This window comes from Corythoichthys intestinalis, chromosome 14 (genome assembly GCF_030265065.1).
Source record: "Corythoichthys intestinalis isolate RoL2023-P3 chromosome 14, ASM3026506v1, whole genome shotgun sequence".
Classification (NCBI taxonomy): domain Eukaryota; kingdom Metazoa; phylum Chordata; class Actinopteri; order Syngnathiformes; family Syngnathidae; genus Corythoichthys; species Corythoichthys intestinalis.
This window is the reverse complement of record NC_080408.1, coordinates 569,015-587,519: the sequence shown is the minus strand read 5'-3', so window position 1 is coordinate 587,519 and position 18,505 is coordinate 569,015. Positions and strand designations below refer to the sequence as shown.

The 18,505-nt window shown below is 45.7% G+C and overlaps 1 protein-coding gene across 1 annotated transcript in view; it reads left to right on the top strand.

Moving 5' to 3' along the window:
- The window catches only part of LOC130929889 (uncharacterized), a 59,410-nt gene that overhangs the window by 28,073 nt on the left and 12,832 nt on the right, over positions 1–18,505 (top strand). The window contains exons 25-39 of the mRNA XM_057857510.1: positions 1,312–1,529; positions 1,605–1,769; positions 3,245–3,322; positions 4,230–4,448; positions 4,519–4,699; positions 6,499–6,653; positions 6,725–6,837; positions 8,712–8,793; positions 8,873–9,010; positions 9,075–9,237; positions 9,414–9,529; positions 9,600–9,746; positions 9,825–9,938; positions 11,363–11,464; positions 11,531–11,689. Of these exons, the coding sequence (XP_057713493.1) occupies positions 1,312–1,529; positions 1,605–1,769; positions 3,245–3,322; positions 4,230–4,448; positions 4,519–4,699; positions 6,499–6,653; positions 6,725–6,837; positions 8,712–8,793; positions 8,873–9,010; positions 9,075–9,237; positions 9,414–9,529; positions 9,600–9,746; positions 9,825–9,938; positions 11,363–11,464; positions 11,531–11,689 (2,150 nt within the window). The remainder of the gene's footprint in view (positions 1–1,311; positions 1,530–1,604; positions 1,770–3,244; positions 3,323–4,229; positions 4,449–4,518; positions 4,700–6,498; positions 6,654–6,724; positions 6,838–8,711; positions 8,794–8,872; positions 9,011–9,074; positions 9,238–9,413; positions 9,530–9,599; positions 9,747–9,824; positions 9,939–11,362; positions 11,465–11,530; positions 11,690–18,505) is intronic.

Sequence of the window (18,505 nt, the reverse complement as noted above, 5' to 3'; positions counted from 1 at the left end):
ATTATTGTCATTATACAGTTGCACAATGAAATTGTGGAGCATCTCCCGTTACAGTGCAGGACAAGTAAAAATCTCACAAGTGACTTGCAAGAATAAAAGTATAAATCTAAATAAATATAAAATGTCTATGAGGTAGTCCTATGTTCAGGCAGTGCAAATAATTGAATGAAGTAGCAGCAGTTGACAGTGAAGGCATTGATTCTGCACATTAATATTGCACGTACAGTAGTAAGTATTGCACATAGTATATTGCATGTAAATGAATATTGGACATTGGGTAATGTGGTGTTACATAAGGCTGTTCAGGGTGGAGATGGCTTTAGCAAAGCAACTGTTCCTCAGTCTGTTTGTTCTTGCTTTTAAACACCTATAGCGTCTCTCAAAGGGGAGCAGATCAAACATCTGGAATCAGGATGTGAGCTGTCCTTGAGGATGTTTAGAGCTCTGCTAAGGCACTGGGAGGAGTAGATGTCCATCAGGGACGGTAGAGGACAGCCAATGATCCTCTGCGTTGCCTTGACTGGCCTCTGAAGCCTCCCCCTGTCTGCGGCAGTGCAGCTCCCGTACCAGGTGGAAATGCAGTATGTTAGCAGGCTCTCAATGGATGAATGGTAGAAGGCCAGCAGCAGCTTCCTATCCAGCTTCTTCTTCAATGAGAGGTCATCTGAGATCTGGACTCCCAGGAACCTGAAGGTGTGGATTCTCTCCACACGCTCGCTCTGATGACCTCCATGGTTTTGGTGGTGTTCAGGGCCAGGTTGTCGTCTGAGCACCAGGGTGAGAGTTTGTGGACTTCCTCTCTGTAGGGTTCCTCATTTCCCTGTGAGATCAGTCCAACCACTGTGGTGTCATCAGCAAACTTGACGATGGTGTTGCTTCTGTGGATTGGGCTGCAGTCGTTGGTGTAGAGGTAGTACAGGAAGGGGCTCAGCAGGCAGCCCTGTGGTGAGTCGATGCTCAGTGTGCGGGTGGAAGAATGGTGGGGGGCCAAGTCTACTAGGTCCTGGAACGAATTCAATTCGTATGTAGAGGTACCACTGTATTTTTCAAATACTGTTCATTTTGTTGGTGTACCATATGATTTCCCTCAGTTAACAAATGCCAAGCATCTTAGTTTGGAGACAACTAGAGGTTCCTTATAGCACAGCTGCTATGCTATACTGCAACCAGCCCGTGCACAAAGGCTGCAGGCTTTTACATTCACCTATAACCCAGCATAAATACTGGTGCAAAACCGATATTATTTGAAATTCTTTTATCGACCGATATTATTGGACAACTCTAATTTCAAGCAAGAATTTTTTTTTTCAGGTTTACCCACCGGTAGCGGCGTCCATTTGACTTGGAACCGGGACGAAAGTCGAACATCACTACTTGCGCAACTTCGGGCCGGACGGAAAGTTTTAAAAGCCGAGCTTGTCGGCGGCGGGACGAAGCGATGGCAAATCCTGGCGACGTTTCGGCACAATTTGAAAGCGCTGCAAAAAAGGGGAATATCCGGTTCCGTGCGAGCCGTGGCGCATTGCCAGGTGTCGTGAGTTTCGCCATCGCGTGTTGGTTTTCTAATACATTCATCACGCTGTTTGTTTTTTGTCTCGTAACAGATTGACGCTGCTGCTTTGGACGCAGGCCTGCTCTTTCACACGCAAGAACAGAAAAGGATGGAGGCCCTTTTCGTCGTCGGAAGACGAAACCGGACCGCTTTGGTTGTCGCATCTCTCTGGCAACAGATGGAGCTGCTGCAGGGGATTCTACCTGCTACCTTGCAGGTAGGTTTGTCAAATGTATTCAAAGGTTCGATACGGATACGATATTTGATTGCAAAAGTATTCCTATTTATTTGCTTGTTTTCGGTACCAGAAATGTCTCGTCACAAGGTAAATTACATTTATCACTGCTCTTGATAGTATCGGAAGATGTTTTGGTATCTTCCTTGGCTGCCCTTGACGGCGCTAGACGTTCAATTCTCTTTGACAGGGACTGTTGTCGGTGGCACTTAAACATGAGCTTTCAAAGCCAGTCCTTCCAGTTGAAACGTGTTGGACTTCTATGGTTGTCGATGGCAGGTGAAGGAATCTGACCTTTTGATTGCAGGAATCACGCCATCCGGAGCGCGCTAGCACAATTCCGACGACCCGGGCCGGCGTAAATCAGACAACCTAGCCAAAAGGCCAACCTTCGCACATTCACCTTAGTTTTAACCCCTTGTACTGACTCCATTCTAAAAGATGGAAAAAAAGCTTTCGAAACACAAGTTGACAATTTATTCCAAGTCGACAGCAAGGCAAAACAGGAAATAGATGCAGAAGAGGTGGAAAGCTGGCTCCAGTGTCACCAATTCACGAGTCAACAAAAGATTCCCAAGAAAAATGACAACGACTGGTTAAACATTCAGTCTTTGAAAGGCTCTGGTGAGGCGGGCTGTGTTCCGGAAGAAGGGTCTTTTTGGGCGTTGTTTAGGAATATTTTCTGTAGTGCATTGGAAAGGAGAATTCAGGTGTTACTGTTGTCAGGGCAACAAGAGATAAGGATTTTGCTATCCTCAGTGCCACGTGAGGGCTGAGTGTTCACTTCACAGTCGTGGGTTCTTCTTGTTGTCAGGCATTCCTTGTGGTAAAACAGGATGTCCCGCCATTTGTTCTGGTCTGTTTAGAAGAGCTGATTGCGGGATTTAGTGGTGCAGACGTGGGCTTGTAGATGTCTTACCTATCACCTGCTTGTCGCTCAGTCAGCTGCATGACGCACGTGTTGGGCTTCCGTTGTCAGAAGGCGTCCTGTATCTCTTATGCCCTTATCTGCCAGTTGTGTTGGTGCTGCAATTTCCAATCATCCCAAGTCCATAATATCAAATATATTCATATTCTGCTTGGTTTTCCTTAAACTATGATATAAATGCTTTTTATTTTATATTAAGGTATGTTAGAGTAATACAGTAAATATGGGAAAGGATACTATTCCCTTCACAGGCAACAAATTAAGAAAGACACTGGTCGACAGAGGTGTCGGACCGAAATATCTCAAGTCTTTGACAGATTGCCAAAAATAAACATTTTTGATTTAACCATTTAGAAATATCTTGTTTCTCCTCTTAGTTATACAGAATTAGGGTTTACCTGTTGTATGGCGACATTGTTGTTTTCACTGGCCTTGTTGGTATCAAACACCAGAAAAGGGCACCTGCGTACATCCGTAATGTGCTCTCCTACAATGTTATTTGTAAAGTTTGACGCCTTTGTTTTTACAGATGAACTGCACGGGGGACGCGGCCGAAGGGCAGCTCTCCACGCGCTGTTACGGAGAATTAGCGGACGACGACGCGGAGGTACCAGTGTTTGGTTACAAAACAAAGTACAAAACAAACAAAGTAGGGCTGTCAAACTGATCGCGTTAACGGGAGGTAATTAATTTTTAATTAATCACGTTAAAATATTTGACGCAATTAACGCACGTGCCCCGCTCAAACAGATTAAAATGACACCACAGTGCAATGCCAACTTGTTACTTGTGTTTTTTGGAGTTTTGTCGCCCTCTGCTGGCGCTTGGGTGTGACTGATTTCATGAGCTTAAACACCTATGAGCATTGTGTAATTATTGACATCAACAATGGCGGGCTACTAGTTTATTTTTTGATTGAAAATTTTACAAATTTTATTAAAATGAAAACATTAAGAGGGGTTTTAATATAAACTTTCTATAACTTTTACTAACATTTATCTTTTAAGAACTACAAGTCTTTCTACCCATGGATCGCTTTAAGAGAATGTTGATAATGTTAATGCCATCTTTTTGATTTATTGTTATAATAAACAAATACAGTACTAATCTACCGTATGTCGAATGTATATATCCATCTTGTGTCTTATCTTTCCATTCCAACAATAATTTACAGAAAAATATGGCATATTTTATAGATGGTTTGAGTTGCGATTAATTAATTTTTAAGCTGTAATTAACTCGATTAAAATTTTTAATCGTTTGACAGCCCTAAAACAAAGCAAACGAACAAAACAAAGTACAAAAAACTGACCTGCCGACGTACTCTCTAAATTCTAACTGTCCTTTTGCTGCGAATTTCAATGTCAACGAACGTGCATTCGCTGCTTCAAATGGATTGAATGAACTGTAGAAATACATTGTCATTTTAGTGCCAACGTGCGGATGAACATGTTTATAAGCTTCATACAAAAGCAAATCATGGAGCTCTTTCCTGTTCTTTTTTTTTTCTTTAGAGTCTTCTACCCTCGCAGATGTCAATGAACATCTCCGTCAGCCCTTCTGGTTCCTCTACAAATCTTCGCATTGGATTCCTGGCTCAGGATGAACACAAAGGAAGCATTGCCGTGTCATTTGGCTTTCAGCCCTGTTTTAGTGTCGACGCGTCGTTCCGGCACTCCGTGGAGGCAATACGCGCACTAGGGGTTCCTTCTGAAGCCGTGTTCGTTGTCAAGGTCGCTGCGGAGATTGGAAACGGTGGTTATCCAAAACGAAAGGTGTGGAAATGAATATTTTTGTCTTCAGGGTTCCCGCTATCAGTCCGGGGCTCGGTTTACCGTGGACAGCTACCGGCTGCTCGACTCGGGTGTGAACGTGAGCTGGGTCGACGGACGTCTGGCGGCGCTCGTGTCCTTCTCTCCCTCGCTTTTAAATCAAACGTGGAAACGCTTCAATCTCAACACCGCGCTGACTACGCAATTTAAAGGTCAGTTTGTTTCACCGTCCTAATTCTCACACAAACGTACTGGATTCTGGTAGGGAGATTTTAAACCAAAATTAAGCCGAGTCGGAATTTAGTATGTCCAAAAAATGGCATTTGTCCTCAGTCAGTTGCGCTCATCAAGGCAAAGGACAGACCTCAGTTCCCGCAAGTCTCTCCCAACATTCGCAGTTTGTCTCGACAGTTTTGCCAGTTGGAAAGCGATGTTCTCCATTCGTTTCCATCCCTCCCTGGTGCAAGCACGGACTAATGTTCCAATCCAGGCTTCCAGCCTGTCCTCTGAAGCCATGAATAAATCATCAAGGCGTAGTCTGGATCGCAGGTCTCCCAGGTCCCTACCAACATTAGCGGTCTGACGAGACAGCTCCTTCAGCTGGTTCCTGATGGAATCCTCCTCTCTCCTGCCATCCCCAGGCCTGACCGTAATAAGGTCCCGATCCGGGCTTCCAACCAGTCCTCCGAAGCCTTGAATAGCGCCGTTAGATCAGTGGTCAATTTGCCAGTTTATCTGAAAGCTGCAGTCCTGGAAACTTTCCGGTAAAGTAGGACTCCTCCCAAGCCAAACAGGAGGACCTCCACGACCATCATGTCAATCAGCCCAATATCCTCGACATCTTCCACGGATAGGGCTGTGAGACAGGGGGGCGGCCAACGGTTCCATGAATCCCGCACTTAGCCCGCCGCAAAGGTCCCCAGGACGGCTCTCCTGGAGCGCCGTGTTTTGGAGTTCCCTGCCCCATACACTGTTCATTTCTTGATTTATTCTTTTTACTTTCTTTGTATTGTTGGAATTTAGTCCCCCCGGCCAAAGCTGCATGGGAACGGCAGCAGCCGAACAGAACTGGTGCTCTGCTGTTTACCTCCCCCGCGAGGCAAACCGGGAGGAAACAAAACTCTGCACGTTCTCTTCTTATTTTAACCCTTCGTACTGACTCCATGTTTCAAAAGTTTGTAGAAGACTCACCGAAAACAGGTTGACAATTTATTCGTCGACAATGGTCAAAAACAAGGCAAAAACAGACGACGGAGGGACCATTCTGGATCCAAAGCAAGGCTACATAGAAAATGTTTCCGAGCAGCAAATCTGTGTTATCTCAGTGTCCATTGTTTTTAAGTCCGTGATGTAGGAGGTCGGGCCAAAGGTGTGGCTGCGTGTTGTCCCGGGACCATCCCTCTGTGGTCGGTTTTAGGCGGTTAGATTCGTCCGTGGACGGGACTTGGTTGCCACAGCGACCGACGCTGGTCTTGACGTCCCAAGCGCCTGCTATCAACTTTGTTATCCGGGCTGGCTCTACTTGTTGTCGGACAAAGAGCGCTTTGTCCTTGCAGAACTGATTTGCAAGTTTTGGTGCGTCAAGCTTGCTCGTGACGCGCACGTTGGGCTTCTATGATAAGATGGCGTTGTGTATTTATTCTGCTTCTTTTCATTAAACTATGGTGTGCGATCTATTCTACACTAGGTGTGTCAGAGCAGTACATTCCCACAGTAAATATGAGAAATGATACTATTCCCTGATTAATTGTATTGCGTGTGTTCGAGTAATGCAAACAGTTAGACGGTGCCTACGAGAGACGGTACCATTTTTCCATTTCCCCTTCAGGAGCCCCGATAAGGTGATTAACTTTACTGTGTCAAGGCCACTGAGTGAAGTCTGCCTAAACTATAGTTAAATGAATGTGTTCGACTAATGCAAACAATTATATGGTGTGTGCGAGAACGGTACCTTTACCCTTCACTATTGATGAACAAACATCACTTCCTCCATACACGATCCTCTTTTCAGGCCCTTTAAGGAGCATATCGGTACATGCCCAAACTGGAGATCGGAGGCTCGTACTGGTGGCGGACGTAGAGGGTTGGGGACTACGAGGAGCGTCCAAAGAGGGCCGACTTACTCTCAAGCAGACCAGAGATGGCGACTCCCGTCCGGCGTTGCAGGTAGATAAATATACACGGCAAAGGAAGGATAACGACACCGTTGCTCGCCGTCTTTGTGTTTGCTCAATGAGGCGGAGGCCTGGGGAAGACTCTCCCATGCGCAGCTCAAGTGCTCGTTGGCGGTCAATCCGGAATTGGCGTCCTCGCTGGCCGTCATCATCCAAGGGCACCGTCTGCCCAACGGGTAATCAGGCAAATTTGGCTCAATCAGGGTGACTAGGTGGCGAATGTGTAACAAAATAAAATAACTGGCATTATGTATTTAGTAAATATGGTAGTTTCCCAACTTAAAGTTGTTTAAAGCCAAAACACTTTGAGAAAAAGTTGCCTTCCCTTTCAAAATGAATAGCAAATGATTCTTGTAGCACTTATTGCATTTTGTCCATATAGTACACATTCATATCCAGTGGTATGAAAAAGCCTTTTGGAATTTCTGCATAAAATCCCCATCAAATTTGATCTGTCTATCTTTGTCAAAATCACACAGATGAAAAAACAGCGTCTGCTTTAACTAAAACTACCCAAAAAATGATAAAATTTTCATGAGGAAAGTATGCAAACAATGACAGACGGGGGAAAAATAAGTGAGCCATCATCCCCACTTTGGAAGCAATAACTTCAACCAGACACTTCAAGTAGCTGAAGATCAGTCTGACACATCCATCAGGACTAGTCTTGACAAAACTGCTGTAGGATTCAGTCAGATTCCTGGGATGTCTGGCATGAATCGCTGTCTTTAGGTCATGCCACAGCATCTCAATGGGGTTCAAATCTGTACTTTGACTTGGCCACTCCAAAACATGTATTTTGTTCTTCTGAAACCATTCTGAAGTTGATTTACTTCTGTGTGTTGGATCATTGTCTTGTATCAGCATCCATCCTCTTTTTTAGCATCACCTGTCTGACAGACGGCCTCAGGTTTTCCTGCAAAACTTTTGAATTCATTCTTCCATGATTGATTTCAAGTTGTCCGGGCCCTGTGGAAGCAAAACAGCCCCAAATCATGATGCTTCACGGTGGGGATGAGATGTTGATGTTAGTGAGCTGTTCTATTTGTTCCCACACATGACGTTGTGTGTTACTCCCAAACAATTCAACTTTGGTTTCATCAGTCCACAAAATAACTTCTGTGGAGTGTCCAAGTGCCTTTTTGTGAACGTTAAAGGAGCAAAAAGTTTTTTATAGACAGCAGTGGCTTCCTCCGTGGAGTCCTCCCATGAGTCCTCCCTTGGCCACAGTTTTACATATAGTTGATGAGTGCACAGAGATATTGGACTGTGCCAGTGATTTTTGTAAGTCTTTAGTAGACACTCTAGGGTTCTTTGCTACCTCTCTGAGTATTCTGCGCGGAACATTTGGCGTCATCTTTGGTGGACGGCCACTCCTTGGGAGAGAAGCAACAGTGCCAAACTCTCTCCATTTGTAGACAACTTCTCTGACTGTCGATTGATAAAAATTCAGACTTTTAGAGATGGTTGTGTATCCTTTCCCAGCTTTATACAAATCAACGATCCTTGACAGCTCTTTTGACCAGCCATGATGCACTTCAGACAGTGCTTCTCATCAAGAAAATCCTTACCAAGTGTGTGTTTTATAGTGGGCAGGGCAGCTCTAAACCACTCATCAGTGATTGGGCACACAGCTGACTTCAATTGTTTGGTAAAAATTGGTTTCAATTGCTCTTTAAGTGTCCTTAGGCAGAAGGTTCACTTACTTATTTTTTCCGCCTTCTGTCTTTGCATACTTTCTTCATTAAAATATGAAAACCTATAAAAGTTTGGGTGGTTTTAGCTAAAGCAGACACTGCTATTTCATCTGTGTGATTTTGACAAAGATCAGATCACATTTGATGGTGATTTTATGCAGAAATGTGAAAAATTCCAAAAGGTTCAGATACTTTTTCATACCACTGTCATTTTGGAAAACAGTGGGTGAACTTATTGGGCCAAAAGTATACCGGTCGGGCCCACTTCATATCTACTCGCCTTGCAAGTGGCCCGCCAACAAAACATGAGTTTGATACCTCTGCTGTAGATAACAGACTGCCATTTTGTCCAGCAAGGAGCTGCTGGTCAAGGTGGTCCAGAGTATTCCCCAGATGCAAATCTACTTGCCGTCGCACTTGAATTTTCGCTCGCAGGTTGGCTGGCCGCTCGCTCGCTCGCTCGCTCGCTCAGAAAGAGGACTGGAATGAAGATCTGTCTTTCCCTTGCTGACAGCTGAATCAATCCCAGTCCGGCGTGGGAACTTTGGTGGAGCTGGTGTCCGGCAAGAGGCGGCTGTGGACGCTCGGGGAGTTGGCGCCCATTGACGGAGGGTACCGACAGTCGCTGGAGCTCAAACACTCCTACCCTCAGGTACGGCTTGAATCTTGCGCACATTTTTCTTTTTTTAACGAGCTCGTATGTCCGCGTTTTTTAGTTGAAGCTTCTTCCGAGAACCGTTCGGGTGAGGACGGTGTACGAAGCCAAGAACTGGACTTACCTGCTGCAACACGGAGCCCTTTTTGGAAAGCAGGAGTTCACTTTGGCCGGTCTTTACGCCGCACCGCCGTCATTGGAGGATGGCAATCAGACCCTCAAAGGTACTGAATATTAGGGATGTACCGATCACATATTTTTGAAAGGAAACTGCTACGATCAAGAATATTTCAAAATCAGATTTACCCCACGGCAACAAAATTCTGGTGACAACTGAAAAATAACAAATATCAAATCATATTTTGACGGGCCTACTTTGAAATGACACCATTGGCCGCAGTCGAGATGAAGTGCCGGCCCAGTCGGAGCAGTTTGGAGGTGACGCTGGAGCGCTTCAAGCTAGGCCGCTTGGATAGCGTTTCTCTTGGCTGGATGAGACGAGGTCGACCTCAGCAGGTCGGAAGACGCCGACCCTCGACTGACCGTCCAACATCTTTCGTCACATTTTCACCACGTCCGTTTGAAGGTCAGCGCTCTCGGCCGGTGGCTTCGATCCAAAGAGATGAACGAGAGCAATTTGGAGCTGAGGCAACCCTTCTCCTCATCGCTCAGCCGGCTTTCCCTCCGCACGCTCTCGCGCAGCTCGGAAAAAGAGCAGCGCAGCGTCCGACAGGTACATTTTCAAACAATCCGGGGGGAAAAAAAAAGTAAATAAACCGATTATGTTGAAAGTACACGTTTTCCGACTCAGAGCCATCTCTCATGGGTGAGCGGAATCCCGGTCAACATCTCCTTCAGCCTCAACAAACAATGGCAGCTCAACTCCAGCGGAGGGCAGGCTTGTGCTCACTTGTCAAGCCAAAACGTAAGCCAACTCAGATGCCCTTCAGTTTAATAAAAGACACTGGGGTCAAAATGGCGCCGCATTATTTTCTGTGGACTAGATTAAAAAAAAAAAAAAAAACACAAAGGAATGTATGCAGTTTTATCCTGTTTTTTTTTTTTTAATCGATATTTGAATATTTAAATATATAAAAAGAAAATATTTACTGTTTCCTACCTTTTTTTAATATATGGCGGAAAACACTCAGGTGACATGAAGTTCCGCTGTGATTTGTCCGATTTGCACGTGTGCTACATCATTGGAAAGCTTAGAATCTCAATTTTCTGGGGGAAGAAAAATTTTGAACTGGAGGGCAGTTTTAACCCCCAAAATTTTTTTAAACAGCAAAACCTTAACTGGAGGTGAGAGCACACGAGAGCAGAATGGAAGATGCCGCGATTTTAACGAGATATTATCGCGTACTTAACTTATTTCGATCCAAAAATTCCATGTAGCATGTTTCACCGAGTGTCAAGACAGCGCTGTGAATGGCCACAGCTGGATTTTTGGGGATTTTATGGGTGAAACATGGTAATATAACAAGGGTCGCAATGCAGAAATTGCAGACATCAAGGAGTGGTCAAGATTTTCTTTTTCAAATATTTACCCTTTAAATTTTTTTTTTTTTTCCCAAGTTTTCTTTGTGCCGATCGATTATTTATCACATCGGAAAAATGCGACAGTTACAAAAAAAAAAAAAAAAAAAACAATTAATTGATAGTTATGAGGTAGATATCTGTGACCTATTTACAGACACTATTTTTTTTTCATTGTGACGTTATTTGTTTAAAAATTTAAAATATGTGAGTGAATAATTTTATGAAGTTATTTTTTAAACTAAATATTAGATATTATGATTCTAAGCTAAAAATCATAGACATTTCAAATAATAAATATAATTGTTTTTACAGCTGGGTTGAAACAAAAGCGGTTGCGCAGTGTCTGTAAACGGGGGTCTCCAGGGTAAAACGGACAAATTAAAAATAGTTTCGGGGGCTTAATGCACCATGAATCTACTAGGGCAGAATATAAACCTATTGTTCCATCATACACAACAGTTCTTTTGGCTTAAAATGCAGCAGTTTATTTTACAGAGGGGTGCAAGAGCAGAAACTGCTTTTTCAGCCTTGTCTGTGTTTTCCGCCATATTTTTTTTAAGGGAATGATCAAAACAATTGTAAAAATGATTTGGACAATTTGGAGGTCAACTCTATCTCTAAATGGTGTACTGACTATGAAAATACATGACAATTCATTTGCTAATCAGCCCTAGTTTACTGGGAGGGGCCTCTCCTTGGACGTCTAACGCCGTCAATGGCAGCCAAATGCGTTGACCCTTTCTATGGGATGCCCACCGGAGGAAACCCTAACTCAAAGATAACTTCATCATTTTTGTGTGTGAGTAGATGAAAGGTTGCGTGTCCGTCAGCCAAGAAGGAAACGTCTTTTCCCAGAACGCTGAGCTCAGATGGAACAACAAGAGTGTTAAACAAGGTGTCAGTTATCAGGTAAAAATGTCATTCCTCCTTTGTTTTGGATGTTTCACTGAATGTGTGCGTGCCTGCATATTTTAGAAAGGTGTTGGAGGAACGCACAAGCTCCAGTTGAATGTGGCCCTGGACAAGGCGTCCCCTGGACATTGTTCCTCACATTCAATCCTAACTAAAATCCTAAGCAACCTCAGAGATGGCTTGGAGTACAGCGTCTTGCTCGGCCTCTGCCCTTCACAGCCTGTGAGTACACCACAGCTGACTTGACGGCTCGTTACCAAAGCAAATTTAGGATGCAACCCTTACTGTAACGTTTCTGTGGTCAAAGTTTGATACTCAATCACAATTTGAAAATATCCCAACAACACTGAATGAGACTTCAGACTGCAAGAAAAAAATGTACAGTAGGTAGTGGATCAGAATCAGTATCACGAAAAAATCGGATGAGAAATAAGACAAATGTGGTTGTCAGATGTAAACTAGTGTAGTAACTAATGTTGCACAGATACCTATACCGGTATCGGCAGGGGGGCCGGTACGGCACTAAAATGGTGGTATCGGTATCGGCGAGTACCAACAAATAGGGCGCCGATTCCATTTACTGGTATCACTTGAACGCAGCATTCTTTCTCTTGACACTCACTACACTCTGTGTTGTGTGATGACACGTGATTACTTTGCATGCCAAGCAGCTTTGGCTATTGGCCTGTTCCAGACCAATGCGAGCGGGCCAATAGTCGCTCTTAACCAATGCCGGGGCAGCTTTTTTATATGGAGGATAAACAAACCAGGAGAAGTCATCTCGGCGGTCTGGGAATTTTTCAGCATAGAAACTCCGTCGACTACAGTGGCTGCATGCAAGATTTGCGGCCTGAATGTTTCGAGATGTGGAGTTAAAACGGCCAGTTTCAATACCTCGAACCTGATAAAACTAGGGCTGTCAAGATTATCACGTTAACGGGCCGTAATTAATTTTTTAAAATTAATCAAGTTAAACTATTTGACAAATTTAACGCACATGCCCCCGCTCAAACAGATTAAAATGACAGAACCGTGTAATGTCCACTTGTTACTTGTGTTTTTTGGTGTTTTGTCGCCCTCTGCTGGAGCTTGGGTGCGACTGATTTTATGGGGTTAAGTACCCATGAGCATTGTGTAATTATTGACATCAACAATGGCGGGCTACTAGTTTATTTTTTGATTGAAAATTTTACAAATGTTATTAAAACGAAAACATTAAGAGGGGTTTTAATATAAAATTTCTATAACTTGTACTAACATTTATCTTTTAAGAACTACGAGTCTTTCTATCAATGGATCGCTTTAACAGAATGTTAATGTTAATGCCATCTTGTTGATTTATTGTTATAATAAACAAATACCCTTCCCATGGGCTCACCACCTGTGGGAGGGGCCAAAGGGGTCGGGTGCGTAGGGAGTTGGGCGGCAGCCAAAGGCGGTCCGACCCCCAGCTGCTGAAGCTAACTCTTGGGACATGGAATGTCACCTCTCTGGCAGGGAAGGAGCCTGAGCTGGTGTGTGAGGCAGAGAAGTTCCGACTAGATATAGTCGGACTCTCCTCCACACACAGCTTGGGTTCTGGTACCAATCCTCTCGAGAGGGGTTGGACTCTCTTCCACTCTGGAGTTGCCCATGGTGAGAGGCGCCGGGCAGGTGTGGGCATACTTATTACCCCCCCCGGCTTGGCGCCTGTACGTTGGGGTTTACCCCGGTAGACAAAAGGGTAGCCTCCCTCCGCCTTCGGGTGGGGGGACGGGTTCTAACTGTTGTTTGCGCTTATGCACCGAACAGCAGTTCAGAATACCCACCCTTTTTGGAGTCCTTGGAGGGTGTGCTAGAGAGCGCCCCCTCTGGGGACTCCCTCGTTCTACTGGGGGACTTCAACGCTCACGTGGGCAATGACAGTGAGACCTGGAGGGGCGTGATTGGGAGGAACGGCCCCCCCGATCAGAACCTGAGTGGTTTTCTGTTATTGGACTTCTGTGCTCGTCACGGTTTGTCTATAACGAACACCATGTTCAAACATAGGGGTGTCCATATGTGCACTTGGCACCAGGACACCCTAGGCTGCAGTTCGATGATCGACTTCGTAATCGTGTCATCGGACTTGCGGCCGCATGTTTTGGACACTCGGGTGAAGAGAGGGGCGGAGCTGTCAACTGATCACCACCTGGTGGTGTGTTGGCTCCGATGGCGGGGGAAGATGCTGGCCAGACCTGGCAGGCCCAAACGTATTGTGAGGGTCTGCTGGGAACGTCTGGCAGAATCCCCTGTCAGAAAGAGTTTCAACACCCACCTCCGGCAGAACTTCTCCCTTGTCCCGGGGGAGGTGGGGGACATTGAGTCCGAGTGGGCCATGTTCCGCACCTCCATTGTTGAGGCGGCCGATCAGAGCTGTGGCCGTAAGGTGGTTGGTGCCTGTCGTGGTGGCAATCCCCGAACCCGCTGGTGGACACCAGCGGTAAGGGATGCCGTCAAGCTGAAGAAGGAGGCCTATCGGGCCTTTTTGGCCTGTGGGACTCCGGAGGCAGCTGACAGGTACCGGCTGGCCAAGCGGACTGCGGCCTCGGCAGTCGCCGAGGCAAAAACTCGGACATGGGAGGAGTTCGGTGAGGCCATGGAAAACGACTTCCGGACGGCTTCGAGGAAATTCTGGTCCACCATCCGGCGTCTGAGGAGAGGAAAGCAGTGCACTATTAACACTGTGTATAGTGAAGATGGTGTACTGCTGACCTCGACTCGGGACGTCGTGAGTCGGTGGGGAGAATACTTCGAAGCCCTCCTCAATTCCACCCACACGCCTTCCTTTGAGGAAGCAGAGTCTGAGGACTCTGAGGTGGGCTCTTCGATCTCTGGGGTTGAAGTCACTGAGGCGGTTGGCAAGCTCCTCGGTGGCAAGGCCCCGGGGGTGGATGGGATCCGCCTGGAGTTCCTAAAGGCTCTGGATGTTGTAGGGCTGTCATGGCTGACACGCCTCTACAACATCGCATGGACATCGGGGACAGTGCCTCTGGATTGGCAGACCGGGGTGGTGGTCCCCCTTTTTAAAAAGGGGGACCGGAGGGTGTGTTCCAATTATAGAGGAATCACACTCCTCAGCCTCCCCGGTAAAGTCTATTCAGGGGTGCTGGAGAGGAGGGTCCGTCGGGAAGTCGAATCTCGGATTCAGGAGGAGCAGTGTGGTTTTCGTCCCGGCCGTGGAACAGTGGACCAGCTCTACACCCTCGGCAGGGTCCTCAAGGGTGCATGGGAGTTCGCCCAACCAGTCTACATGTGTTTTGTGGATTTGGAGAAGGCGTTCGACCGTGTGCATAGGGGAATCCTGTGGAGGGTGCTCCTGGAGTACGGGGTACCGAGCCCCTTGGTAAGGGCTGTTCGGTCCCTGTACGACCGGTGTCAGAGTCTGGTCCGCATTGCCGGCAGTAAGTCGAATTCGTTCCCAGTGAGGGTTGGACTCCGCCAAGGCTGCCCTTTGTCACCGATTTTGTTCATAATTTTTATGGACAGAATTTCTAGGCGCAGCCGAAGCGTTGAGGGGGTCCGGTTTGGTGACCTCAGCATTGAATCTCTGCTTTTTGCAGATGATTTAGTGCTGTTGGCTTCATCAAGCCGTGACCTCCATCTCTCACTGGAGCGGTTCGCAGCGGAGTGTGAAGCGGTTGGGATGAAGATCAGCACCTCCAAATCCGAGACCATGGTCCTCAGTCGGAAAAGGGTGGAGTGCCCTCTCCGGGTCGGGGATGAGATCCTGCCCCAAGTGGAGGAGTTCAAGTATCTTGGGGTCTTGTTCACGAGTGACGGTAGGAGGGAGCGGGAGATCGACGGGCGAATCGGTGCAGCATCTGCAGTAATGCGGACTCTGCACCGGTCCGTAGTGGTGAAGAAGGAGCTGAGCCGAAAGGCAAAGCTCTCGATTTACCAGTCGATCTACGTTCCTACCCTCACCTATGGTCACGAGCTTTGGGTCGTGACCGAAAGAACAAGATCCCGGATACAAGCGGCCGAAATGAGTTTCCTCCGCAGGGTGTCCAGGCTCTCCCTTAGAGATAGGGTGAGAAGCTCAGTCATCCGGGAGGGACTCGGCGTCGAGCCGCTACTCCTCCGCGTAGAGAGGAGCCAGCTGAGGTGGCTCGGGCATCTGTTTCGGATGCCTCCCGGACGCCTCCCTGGAGAGGTGTTCCGGGCATGTCCCACCGGCGGGAGGCCCCGGAGACGACCCAGGACACGCTGGAGAGACTATGTCTCTCGGCTGGCCTGGGAACGCCTTGGGATCCCGCCGGAGGAGCTGGTTGAAGTGGCTGGGGAGAGGGAAGTCTGGGCTTCCCTGTTAAAGCTGCTGCCCCCGCGACCCGACCCCGGAACAAGCGGAAGATAATGGATGGATGGATGGATAAACAAATACATTACTTATGTACTGTATGTTGAATGTATACATCCGTCTTGTGTCTTATCTTTCCATTCCAACAATAATTTACAGAAAAATATGGCATATTTTATAGATGGATTGAATTGCGATGAATTACGATGAATTAATTTTCAAGCTGTAATTAACTCGATTAAAAATTTTAATCGTTTGACAGCCCTAGATAAAACATTTGAAGACCAAACATGTGAACGAAAACAAAGAGTTTGAGGCTGCAACAACAGCAACTGCTACCAAGAGAAAGGGGGCTGGACCGGAGCAACAAACTCTGGTCAGTTCACTTAGTCTACTTTACTTTTGAATCAAAAGTGCTGTAGAAGTAAGCTAAGCTAAGTGGCTAAGCTGTGTATCAGAGACTCACTCACTTGTGTTTCTCTATAAAGATGGAGCTGTTATGTTGCTGCTGGTTGCACAGAGAGGGAGACAGAATGCTGTGCTCAATTATTATTAAATTATTATTTGTCACCCATACCAGGTATGCAATAAAAAGTAATTCAATGCAATGCAATGATTTCACATTCAAGTTTGTAGCTCTTATTATAAACAGTATACTAGTCCTTCTCAATAAATTAGCATATTGTTATTATTATTTTCTGTAATGTACTGATGAACATTACACTTTCATATATTTTAGATTCATTAAAAACAACTGAAGTAGTTCAAGCCTTTTATTGTTTTAATATTGATGATTTTGGCAAAAAGTCAAGAAAAAAACAAAACTCCCTATCTCAAAAAAGGAGCATATCATGAAAAGGTACTCTAAAGAAGCTACTAAACTAATCATCCGAATCAACAAATTAACTCAAAACCCCTGCGAAAGATTCCTCAGGCTTTTAAAAACTCCCAGCCTGGTTCATGACTCAAAACCGCAATCATGGGTAAGACTGCCGACCTGACTGCTCTCCAGATGGCCATCATTGACACCCTCAAGCAAGAGGCTAAGACACAGAAAGAAATTTCTGAGCGAATAGGCTGTTCCCAGAGTGCTGTATCAAGGCACCTCAGTGGGAAGGCAAAAGTGTGGCAGGAAACGCTGCACAACCAGAAGAGGTGACCGCACCCTGAGAAAGATTGTGGAGAAGGGCCAATTCCAGACCTGCAGAAACAGTGGACTGAGTCTGGAGTACAAATATCTAGAGCCACCGTGCACAGGCGTGTGTGAAACAGCAGCAGAAGCGCCTGACGTGGGCTACAGAGAAGCAGCACTGGACTGTGGTCCAAAGTACTTTTTTCAGATGAAAGCAAATTTTGCACGTCATTCGGAAATCAAGGTGCCAGAGTTTGGAGGAAGACTGGGGAGAAGGAAATGTCCAGTGTCAAGTACCCGCAGTCAGTGATGGTCTGGGGTGCTGGTGTTGGTCTACTGTGTTTTATCAAGGGCAGGGGCAATGCAGCTGTCTATCAGGAGATTTTGGAGCACTTCATGCTTCCATCTGCTGAAAAGCTTTATGGAGATGAAGATTTCATTTTTCAGCACGACCTGGCACCTGCTCACAGTGCCAAAACCACTGGTAAATGGTTCACTGACCATGGCATTACTGTGCTCAATTGGCCTGCCAATTCTCCTGACCTGAACCCCATCGAGAATCTGTGGGATATTGTGAAGAGGAAGTTGAGAGACACCAGACCCAACATCCTGGGCCTACATAACACCTCAGCGGTGCCACAGGCTGATTGTCTCAATGCCACGCCGCACTGAAGCAGTCATTTCTGCAAAAGGATTCCCGACCAAGTATTGAGTGCCTAGCTGATATAATGAATTGAAGGTTGACTTTTTTTGGATTAAAAAACACTTTTTTGTATTGGTTCGATGAAATATAATATAATATAATATAATATATTTTTTGAGATAGGGATATTTGTTTTTTCTTGACTTTTTTGCCAAAATCATTAGTATTAAAACAATAAAAGGCTTGAACTACTTCAGTTGTGTGTAATGAATATATGAAAATCTAATGTTTATCAGTACATTACAGAAAATAATGAACTTTATCACAATATGCTAATTTTTTGAGAAGGACTAGTACCGTATTGGCCCGAATATTAGACGGCCCTGATTATAAAACGAGCCCTCTTTTTCAAGACTCGTTTGAAAAAACGAGGCTTAACTTTGAAAAACAGATTAGTTCCGTTGTAAGAGCAAGTTTTTTCCAGCTTCGTCTCTTAGCCAAAGTGAAGCCTTTTCTTAGTCGCCACGACCTTGAAAAAGCAATTCACGCTTTTATAAGTTCAAGGCTGGACTACTGCAATGCACTTTATGTTGGCCTACCCAAGTCCTCGATCTCTCGGCTGCAACTTGTTCAAAATGCTGCTGCTCGATTTTTAACAGGTACACCTAGACGTGAGCATATTACCCCCGTGCTATCATCACTCCACTGGCTTCCAGTCCATTTTAGAATTGATTTCAAACTTTTACTGTTTGTTTTTAATTCTATTAATGGCCAGGCTCCATCTTATCTATCGGAAATTTTAACTTTTCGTAACTCTGGCAGGACCTTCTTCGCTCGACCGGCCAGCTTCTTTTAGATGTTCCAAGGTCAAAACTTAAACAGTGGGGAGACCGATCCTTTGCGGTTGCTGCCCCCAGGCTGTGGAACAGCCTTCCCCCCGAAATC